Source organism: Mesoplodon densirostris, chromosome 7 (assembly GCF_025265405.1).
Source record: "Mesoplodon densirostris isolate mMesDen1 chromosome 7, mMesDen1 primary haplotype, whole genome shotgun sequence".
Taxonomy (NCBI): Eukaryota; Metazoa; Chordata; class Mammalia; order Artiodactyla; family Ziphiidae; genus Mesoplodon; species Mesoplodon densirostris.
In genome coordinates, this window is record NC_082667.1 from 46,915,577 (window position 1) to 46,926,560 (window position 10,984).

General features: G+C 45.5%; 1 protein-coding gene across 1 annotated transcript; it reads right to left on the reverse strand.

Moving 5' to 3' along the window:
• Window positions 1–203: 203 nt before the first annotated feature.
• On the reverse strand, window positions 204–10,784 carry PRSS23 (serine protease 23). Its single transcript, XM_060103761.1, has 2 exons — window positions 10,668–10,784; window positions 204–1,729 (listed from the first exon to the last, which is right to left on the reverse strand). The coding sequence occupies exon 2, from the start codon at window positions 1,714–1,716 to the stop codon at window positions 586–588; it is 1,131 nt and encodes a 376-aa protein (XP_059959744.1). The 5' UTR covers window positions 1,717–1,729; window positions 10,668–10,784; the 3' UTR covers window positions 204–585.
• Window positions 10,785–10,984: the final 200 nt, after the last annotated feature.

Consider the following 10,984-nt stretch of genomic DNA (forward strand, 5'->3'; position numbering starts at 1 on the left):
TTACTGATCCAGGACTTCTGTGCAAATGCCCCCAAATACAAAATATTATAACTGCCTGTCTAAAAAGTACTGTGAAAGTTCCTAAGAGTTGTATGTGGTGGGGAACACTGCCATCTGGAAACATTAATGATTAGGCGCTAAAAGAAACAAAACAAAGCAAGTTGAACCTCAGGAGAAAATACACACATACACACACATAAGAATTTATATCTCCCATATGCCACGTATTTAATATAAGCTTTGGAAACAAGTTCAGACGAAATAAAAATCAAAGTTCTCAAAAGGTGAAAGATTAACTTAATCACTAAATCTTCCCTATTGACCCAAACATCAGTATGTTTTTTATTTCTATGCAAAAGTATGCCTTCAAACTGCTTCAATGATATATGATACACAAACCAGTTTTCAAATAATACAGCCAGTCATCTTGCAATTTAAAAAAATTAGGTAAAAGATATTATAACACATTTTACACACACACACACACACACACACACACACACACACACACACACCCCCCAATGACAAAATTTGGCCTCTCCTAAAATAGAAAACCATTAAGAGCGGCTAGAAAGGAACACCGTGTCACCCCTCCCTACAATCCAGGTAGTTTCCTTTAATCCAATAGCAAATCTGGGCATATTTGAGAGGGGTGATTCTAACAGCCACGTTGAAATCTTGTGGAGAACCGTTCATGTCTACCCACTGGTGCCCGGAAAAGATGCCAATAATTTTTCGCTCCCACTTCTGCTGCTGTCTCTTCCACATCCTCACGTAGACGCCGGACCCGCTGGCCCCGGGCTGGGCGTCACACTGCTGGTACAGCAGGTCATAGGTCTCATCTTTGACATCACAGAAGCGGTATACCAAGTTGCCTGGTCGGTCATTGTCATAACCGGAGAAGTGGATTCTGCCCCCTGGCAGCTGCTTGGCAGGAGGGCTTACCCCAATCTTCATGAACTTTCTTTTGTGGGGTTTTTTGAGTTCCAGGAGGGCATAGTCATAATCCATGCCAATGTCATTGGCATTGCCCTTGATCCAACCCTTGGGCACATGGGTGCGCTTCACCCGGATCCACTGAAATTTCATCTTCTCGGGCACAGCTGAGCTCGAGTTGTTGGCCCCTCGACCACCATCTTTAAACTTGGGCTTTAGGAAGCCCACTCGAAGTTTCTGGGTTCCTTTCACGTAGGTTTTCCCATCGTGTATGCAGTGGGCAGCCGTGAGGACGTGCTTCTCCGCCACCAGGGTGCCGGTGCAGCCTGTTGATAACTTCACCGATGTTGAGAATGGGTAGTTGAGCAGGAAGTCCTTCCCAAAAATGCTGAATCTGCTGTCATAGCCATAAATCTGCCGCTTCCTTCGAGACTTTCCCGAAGACTCACCCTCACCACTTCTGAGGACATAGATGCCCACCTGTGTCTCGGTGCGGCTGCCGTTGGCATAGAGGGTTTCATAGGACAGGTACTGCTTGGCTTCTTCATAAGTGGGCAGTGGACTTCCCTTATGACACTGGGGGCCACACGAGGAGGACACTTCCAATTTGGCTTCAGCCCCAAAGTGTGGCTTGGCCAAGTTTAAGGTGGACTGGGGTAAGACCACGGGGAGGCGGTAGGCAGGCCAGGTGGGTTTCCAGTGGGCGCTGTAGGGGCTCACCTGCCCAACAGCACAGAGGAGAATGTTGAGGAGGAGGAGAAGCCCTGGGGTCCCCGCCATGCTGAGCACCACCCTGCAGGAACAAAGACAAGCAGGTCAGGAGGGCAAGGGGCTGAGCGCTCCTTTGCTGGGGAGGCAGCCTGGGGGCATGCCTGTCGTTGTTTTAAGACTGTGAACCCTGCTCATTAATCGGGGTGTGGAGAGGAATCCCTAGGTAATGGTCTCACTCACAACGCAAGGGCTTGACCTTGTTTGTTCCTGTGGCTGGGTGCCCAAAATGAAATTGGGTATTCATTCCCCTTGACGTTTAAGGTGTCCCTAAGGACGGCCTGCTGCAGGGCAGGTGCATGGAGTCATTAATTCACAGATGAATTGCTTGACCAGCCCTGACATCCATACAATTTTGAGCCTTCTTTGTGCTTGATTCTATACTTTCATCCTCTCCTACCTTCCTGGTCCCCCTGCTTTTCTTTCCTTCCTTCCTCTCAATCTCATTATAGGATGTACTTCGAAAATGTTTAAAGTAACTTGTTCATCTCGAGGATAAATTTAAATTACACAGTTTATTGAATGACTAAGGCATCAAGGAGGGATGGGTCCACAGTGTCACACTTACTGGGACTCTGATTGCTTTTAAATGGTGAGTGATTGAGAAGAGGGAATGAGACTTTGTTTTATTTGTTTTGCTTTGTTTTGAATTTAGAACAACCTTAACTATTATAAGTTTAGTTTCAGAGTAACCAGGTCTCCGACAAACCAAATATTCCTTCATCCTTTGGATTTTGTTGTATACTACCAGGGTCTTTGTCAAAGATCTAAAGCTCTAATACTGCATCAAGTATCACATTGTGACTATTTCTATTCCTATTTCAAGTAACTATTGGTTACTTTTTCAGGTCTGTGCATCTGTATTCCCAGCTAGTCTAAATGCCTTGAACTTGGGCCTATGCTAGCAACTCAACAAAGATTTATTGAATGGATAGTTTGTATTTATGAAGAGTGAATGAATGAATTATTAGTGTGGCTCAAAAACTATATATATATTTTTAATTGGGATATAGTTGCTTTACAATGTTGTGTTAGTTTCTACCGTACAGCAAAGTGAATCAGTTATACATATACATATATCCCCTCTTTTTTGGATTTCTTTCCCATTTAGGTCACCACAGAGCATTAAGTAGAGTTCCCTGTGCTCTACAGTAGGTTCTCATTAGTTATCTATTTTATACATAGTATCAATAGTGTATATATGTCAATCCCAATCTCCCAGTTAATCCCAGCCCCCCTCCCCCTTGGTATCCATACGTTTGTTCTCTACATCTGTGAAAAAATATTTTGAATGATGCACGCTGAGTGCTAATGACAGAGATGCACATAGATGATATGGTAGCTCAGAGAAAGGGCGTGGAATCCAGTTGTGGGGAGAAGAAGAACAGGGGAGGTATTGCGGGGGAGGTGATGCTTGAGATGGGTGTTAAGTCTGAACAGAAAGTAGCTAAGACAGAGTGAAGGGGACACTTAGAAAGAGGGAAAAACAGTCTATGCAAGGGCAAGGAGACAGGCAACAGTACAAGTCACTTCAGTAACACACTAAGCTCAGTAAGGGTGGAAGAGAGGACAGGGTGGAAGCAGCAGGCAAGAGCCAGATTATGCAGGGCTGTGTATACTAGATGAAGGAGTTTGGATTTTATCCTGAAAGGTATGTTTAAAGACCCGGAACAATCATCCCACAAGAGAAACAACAACAACAAAGATGATTGGAAGTACTCTTATAAATATTGAAGCATCAGTTGGCTCAGACTGGCTCCGAATCTTCTGTTCAAGAGAAGCTGAATAGCAGGTAGGTTAATTCATTCACAATGAAGGACCCCAAAACAAGGACAAGGAGGGGTTAGGTCTTAAGAAGCTAGTGGGACATAGTGGGAGTGGGAGTCAGGAAGAAACTGTTTCACTATTCTCACACTTCCTCTTTGAGAATACAGAGCTGCCAGCAACTTCTGGGTGCCTTTTGCTTTCTTTTACCTAAAACTGGAAAATCCCATTGATCTGATCTAGTCCAGCTGAGCATGCCAAGCCATACTCCCAATATGCACACACTATGTTTTCCAGTATGTGCTTGCCCCACCTGCCTCTGGGAACTTTTGCTTGACTCTTTCTGATTCCACTTCTGTCAAGTGCGTGGCTGGAAAAGAAAGAAATGAAGTGCTGGAAAAGCCAATTCCTTGGGACTTCCTGATTCCTTGAAACTGTTTCTCTCCATTTTTCCAAACAGGAAGGGTCCTTGGGCCCTCTGGCATGGAGGAAATATATCTAATTATTCCTCTAAATCCTTGAAATCATGGGGGGCATGTGTACGTTCACACAAGTGTTTGTGCTGGTTGAGGGTATTGCCAGGACTAAAGGTTCTAAATGGATGAGGGAGGGGATGCTAATGCAGGTAGAGCCCTCTTCCCTAAGGGGGACTTCGCGGGTGGATTAGGTGTGGTGAGGACAACACTTCAGGAGACTCCAGGAGATGGTTCTCTCTGATTATTCCCATCTCCTAGCCGAGGACCCAGACCTTGGACATACCTAGGGCTTGGACAGCCTTTTCCCTGTATAAGTTGCTGTGTAGGTGACGAAATGCCCCCCACACCAGAATCCCTGCCAAGTGTGATATGTACTAGGAGGAATCATGTATTTCCCACAGGGCTTCAGCTTGGACCCCTACATACCATCCCCTCCTCACTTTGACTATAACATGGAGAACATTAATGCCTGCTAACACTGAGCAACAGATGTGTTAAGCCAAGTTTACTTCAGCTTACCTTTTTTTTCCTTATAAATTTATTTATTTATTTATTTATTTCTGGCTGCGTTGGGTCTTCGTTGCTGCCCGTGGGCTTTCTCTAGTCGCGGCGATTGGGGGGCTACTCTTTGTTATGGTGCACGGGCTTCTCATTGTGGTGGCTTCTCTTGTTGCAGAGCACGGGCTCTAGAATGTAGGCTCAGTAGTTGTGGCGCATGGGCTTAGTTGCTCCACAGCATGTGGGATCTTCCCGGACCAGGGCTCGAACCCATGTCCCCTGCATTGGCAGGCAGATTCTTCACCACTGCGCCACCAGGGAAGCCCCCTAGATGGATTTTTAAAAGTGTATTTGAACTAGTTTCAGACTTGTTCCTACCATTCTCTTCCCTGACACCCCAGCCAATAGACAATGTCAACGGTTGGACGAATGGATAAAGCTAAAGACACATGCCATTGGCACAGTCCTACAGAGTGCAAATTATTTACTGCAGTAAATAATTTGCACTCTGTACTCCTAAGATCCAATTAACATACAAATTTCAGATTTAGGATTTCAAAAGGCATGTTCTAGTTGATAATACGAGCATATTTTAACTGTCATGTTCTTCCTGCCCCTTGAAAATATCTACAACTCACGATAATATATAAGATCATACTATCTCATCTCCTCCTCTCTCTCTCCCAAGAATAATATTTTGAAAACAGGAATACTTGGCAGCTTGGACCTCTGGATTCTGTGTGTTCTTTCTTAAGATAAGCTGAAGTAGGGACTTCCCTGATGGTGCAGTGGTTAAGAATCTGCCTGCCAATGCAGGGGACGCAGGTTCGAGCCCTGGTCTGGGAAGATCCAACATGCCGCAGAGCAGCTAAGCCCGTGCGCCACAACTACTGAGCCTGAGCTCTAGAGCCCACGTGCCACAAGTACTGAGCCCATGTGCCTAGAGCCCGCACTCCGCAACAAGAGAAGCCACTGCAGTGAGAAGCCTGTGCACCGTAACGAAGGGTAGCTCCCACTCACCGCAACTAGAGAAAGCCCGCGCACAGCAAAGAAGACCCAACGCAGCCATAAATAAACAAACAAACAAATAAATAAATAAATAAATAACATTGTTAATGTACTGAAATTGCAAAAAAAAAAAAATCCATCTAAGAACCTTGTGTTAATGAATTAACCCCCTCTCAGGCAAAATCGATTCTAATTTCACCTTTCCAAGTGCTTTTCCTGTATAGTAAACCCCTGTTTAAAAAATACTTTCCAAGGTCTTAAAGCATGCCTCATTTCACATGTGTCACCATGGCATACCTTTTTGAAAAATGTCTGCCTTTCAAAAAGTAAACACTGTTTTTAGAAACCAGTTAGTGGGTGTGGAGACACAGGAACAAGTCTTTTCTGGGGTATGCGTGTTGGCTCTCACTGGCCACAGCTTCACTCCAGCCTCTCAGCACACAGAATCGAATTTGTTCTTCAGCAAAATGAGGGCCTCCCGGACCACTTACAGATCACAGGATGCTGTTAGAGGGCACTAAAGAGCCTACTGCAGACTATGGCTAGAATATTAAGACTCTAGACGAATAGCATCTAATCTAATCCAGAGCCTTCACAAGTGAAATTCTGGGCAGTCAGCCAGTTTAGGAGAAGTCAGCCATCTATAAGTAAAACTGCTAAACCAACAGGGCAGGGTAAAGCTCTAATCCCTTAAAAATAAACTTTTCAGATACCTCAAAAACACTAATTCTCTTAGTTTGAAGCATCGCTTACAAGTTCCCTATATTATTATTTCAACTCTATTCATTACTTTGTGTGGTAAGACCTTATTCTGAGAACATTTTATATCTTCATTAAAGTTTCTAGGGCTTCCCAGTGGCGCAGTGGTTAAGAATCCGCCTGTCAATGCAGGGGGCACGGGTTCGAGCCGTGGTCCGGGAAGATCCCACATGCCGTGGAGTAGCTAAGCCCGTGCACCACAACTACTGAAGTCCACACGCCTACAGTCCATGATCCAGAACAAGAAAAGCCACCACAATGAGAAGCCCGCGCACCTCAAAGAAGAGTAGCCCACGCTCGCCGCAACTAGAGAAAGCCCACGCGTAGCAGCAAAGACCTAACACCGCCAAAAATAAATAAATAAGATAAATAAATTTAAAATAAATAAATAAGTTTCTATCTAACTCTGAAAGCTATAAAACTGTATTTAAAAAAAAACCTTAGGGCTTCCCTGGTGGCGCAGTGGTTGAGAGTCCGCCTGCCGTTGCAGGGGACACGGGTTCGTGCCCCGGTCCAGGAAGATCCCACATGCTGCGGAGCGGCTGGGCCCGTGAGCCATGGCCGCTGAGCCTGCGCGTCTGGAGCCTGTGCTCCGCAACAGGAGAGGCCACAACAGTGAGAGGTCACGTACCGCAAAACAAAAAACAAACAAACAAAAACCTTTAATTCAGATTTAGAAATTAATGCAGGTCAAATTATTCCAAATTGATTTGGTTTTTAAATACCTGATCAGAAATTGGAAGAGAAAGTTGTATGTTCTCAGGTCCCCACCTGGGTTTAAACTGACAACTGTATTAAAGTTACAAGCTTCATAAGTTACTCCTTTACCAAATGTGTATTTAGGGTGATTCAGAAATTGTTATGAACAATGATCTCTTAGTCTTCTAGCTCTGGTTTTTCCAGGTCCAAGATTCTCTCATTTTATAATTTTCCAGGGACACAAAAGTCCAGGTCAGGCATTATGTTGTTTATAGACAGCGTCTGCACTGTCATTTACTGCTCAGGAGCGTTTACTCAAAGAATTGTGGAAGGCGGAGGCACAAGGGGAAAGGAAAAGGAAAATTTATCATGCTGATCTCTTGCCTGTCTGGACAGCAAGGTTTCCCTTATCTGTTTGCAAAGGAAACAAAGGCCTCCAGCAGAGGGCAGCTTTCAAGAATGGAGTGGAGGATGGCTAGGTGAGAAAGCTCTTAGGAAAGTCTTGGGGTAGAGAGGAGGAGGGGGACACACCCTACTCCAACTCAGGGCCTTTCCTAAGGCATTCACACCTTGCCCTGACCCCTTCCCCATTAATAAAACACTTTAAAATTAGGTTGGTGGCTTTGCATTAATTTCCCAGTTCACCTGATACTAGAATAATTCCCCAGGAGACAATTATTGTTTCCATTTTTATAAACTCTTGGTAAGCCTTAGCTATGCCCATTTAAGTTTATTTAAACATAAACACTCTAGGATGAAAACAGTCATAATCTCACTACTGGAAAAGTAACTAATGGGTCACATAATTTTTAATTCTCTCCTGCCTTTAAATGAATCATTTTATCCTTATAGAACTGTCTGGAAAACTCACACCTTAAAAAAGGAATGAACATTTCCAAATCTTATCCTTATTATTAACCCACAAGGACTTACTGTATAGCACAGGGAACTCTGCTCAATATTATGTAACAACCTAAATGGGAAAAGAATTTTGAAAAAGAATGGATACATGCATATGTATAACGGAATCACTTTGCTGTACACCTGAAACTATCACAACATTGTTAATCGACTATACTCCAATATCAAATAAAAAGTTAAAAAATAAATTAATTAATAAAAAAAATCTGGACAAAATAATTCAGGTCTACAACATTTCATTTCTAGGAATAAGCCTTTACTGGATAAGGAGTCCTTAGATACATAATTATCTTTTAAACTTCCCGACTAAGTATTTTCATGCATCATTTCACCTAAATGACAAAGAATGGAAAATGAAGGTCAGCAAATATTTTCTCGCCATGCTTAGTAATATGGAAGCAGTATTCCTTTTCCAGCTCTGTAGATCTGACTCACAAGAGGGTTACACTTTCCATGTTCCATCACTCAACATGAGCTGCTGTCCCTCTGTCCACTGTCTGAAAATATTTATACCTTATGAAGATGCTGCCACTTCATAAGCCCACTAATAACCTTACAGTAAAGGGACATTGCACATTATCAGATGTGCAGACAACAATCACTGCCTGGAGACCGTGGCACTGAGATGGCTCTCTGCCAGTTCTACACCTTGAAAACTGCAACAACACAGGTCTCCTCAAGAGGGCAAGTGTTTGGGATAATGGTTTAACTCCTATAGCAAAGAAGTGCTGGCAGGGAAAATCTAATCCTCAGGATATAAGTTCTCTGTTGTACAACGTCTGAATCCCTGTGACCACTATAAACGGTAATGACAGGAGGAAACAGCAGGGAAGTTTGTGAGGATAAAAGTTTTGGACACCATTTGGAAGGATGGCAAAGGGTTTTTCCATGGACTCTCTGCCCAGGGATACTGAACAGTGAAACCATGCTAATTCCTAAAGCAAATAGCTAAAAATGAACAAAGCTCTGGGAATACTCTGCAGCCAGGCATGCTCTCATTTTCCTGAGGCACAGAACCTGTTAAAGGGAAACAAACCTAATCACATAATGGTTTAAGAATTACAGTCTTGTACAGGAAAGAAATGCAGGGTACTTACAAGCCCAGCTACCCTAAACATAATCTTGTGGCCAAACGAAGTTTAACTTCTTCTCTATCAGGTTTTAGGCAAAATGAACTACCCTAGTGAACCTGGGACAAACCTGGCAGCAGAACAAGAGCAGAGTATAAAACTGTCAATGGTGAGACCATGAGAAACGAATTCCCTGGGGTTGGGGGCGGGGGAGGGGAGTTAGGCATGAATAATGGCTGGTGGATTAAATCCTAAGGGATCTATGAGAAAAGATGTGCAGGAGAACCTGAGACTCTTAAACACTGCAGACAGGGGCCAGAAGTGTTCTCAGACCCACTAATGGGCACTTTGGCACTTATACTACAGACAGAAAAATGCACCCACATTCACCATCTACCTGAATAAGTTGTCACTGTTACAAAAATGAGATCCATATTAGTTACCTTGGGAAAAAAAATGCTTCCTTTCCAGGTCAGGCAATGGAAAGGATGACGAGTTATCTCTTGACTTAAGTGGCAGAAATACAAGTGAAACAATCTATTCAAATGCAGACGGTGTGCATATGATCACAAACACTTTCACAAGTACATATAGTGGCTTTCGTGGCAGTTCCTAAGTTCCTTTTCCCCACTCCACCTCCAATCCACTCCTGTCTGACAGACTTCTTAAGAGATGCAGTTATAAGGTCTATTTTAAATGCTCTTATGCACAGGTATGATTCTGAAACAAGTGCAATAAATAGCCTGATATTAATTTGGAATTCAGCTTTTGGCCACAGCTGACTTCAAACCATAAATTCAACTCCTTACCACAGGGCCTCGTCAAAACGATTCTGGCATTGGCCTGCCTGCTCCTAAGGAGGGCACAGAGACCCCTCAAGTTCAGTTTCAGACGCTAAGAGACGGCAACCCTAAGCCAACACCGATCCTGAACAACCAGGAGCTTTCCATCAGCCAGGGGCTGTTTCTGAAGTCTCATGGATGTCACCCAAAAGGGAATTAAACAAACAGGCTTTTTAACAGCCGCTTTCTCATGAGATGTTCGAAAGCAAACTTAATTTGTATTCCGGAGGGGAGTGGTAGTTTTCCTTCATCTAAATAATTTTTCTCCCTCCTCTTTTAAAACATTTTTGAAACTTTTTTCAAACTGTTTTTTTAAACGTTAACTAGTGATTAATGTCCACAGGCTCAGGAAGAATTGCTTCCAGCAACTGTTGATAGTTCACGGACAGTAGTTTCTAGGGATGCGCAGGGTTATCAATCAAGGCACCAGAGAAAAGAGCCTCTTTGCTGCAGTCTCCTTGCTTGCTAAGGTCTGTTCACAATCACATGCCCAGGGTTTAAAAATTAATGTTCAAATCTTGTTGGAATACGTATGTGCAAAACTCAAGGGAAAAAGTGAGGGTGTGCGTGTGTGTGTGTGTCTGTGTGTGCACGTAGGAGGCGCCGGTGTTATCATCTTCCAGCCGGAGGACAGCGTACCCAGAGCGGGCTCTTTCTTTACTCCCACCCAGCATCCGGGATGGTAGTTGCACAACTTTCCTTCCCCACCCGATCCACGGGTGACACTGCGTGAATCCAAATGCCCTGCAGCTCCTGAGTCTCCGCGGAGCTCCCCCAGGCCGCCGGTCGCACCCCTCGAGCCCCGAGGGTAGCCGAGGCGAGGTCTCCAGTGCCGTCCTCCCCAGCCACGCAGCCCGCGGTCCCCCCGCCTCGCGCCCACCGGCCCTTTGTTCCACGGCCCCCGCCGGGCCAGCGCCCTCACTCACCCGCGCCGGGTCGCCCGCCCGGGCCCCGGCTCGCCGCGCCGCTCAGACAGGTGTGGGGGCCGGGAGGGCGCGCGCAGCTCCCATGCCGGCTCGGCGGCGCAACTGAGTGCGAGCGGGCGGGTGGGGAAGCAGTCCCGGCGGCTGCCGGGTCCGCCCCCCGCGCCTCCGGAGCCCGCCCGCCCCGCCTCCGGCCTCGGGGAAGCCGCTCGGCCGCCCCCCGCCCCCCTCCCGCGCCCCGTGCCCCCGCCCCTCGCCGCCCGCAGCCGGTCCGAGCCGGGCGCGCAGCCGGGAGGACCCGCGGCCTTGCGGCCCCGCGC

What these genes read in the sequence shown, in the direction of transcription:
- PRSS23 (XM_060103761.1), bottom strand. Translation starts at nt 1,716, where the DNA reads ATGGCGGGGACCCCAGGGCTTCTCCTCCTCCTCAACATTCTCCTCTGT.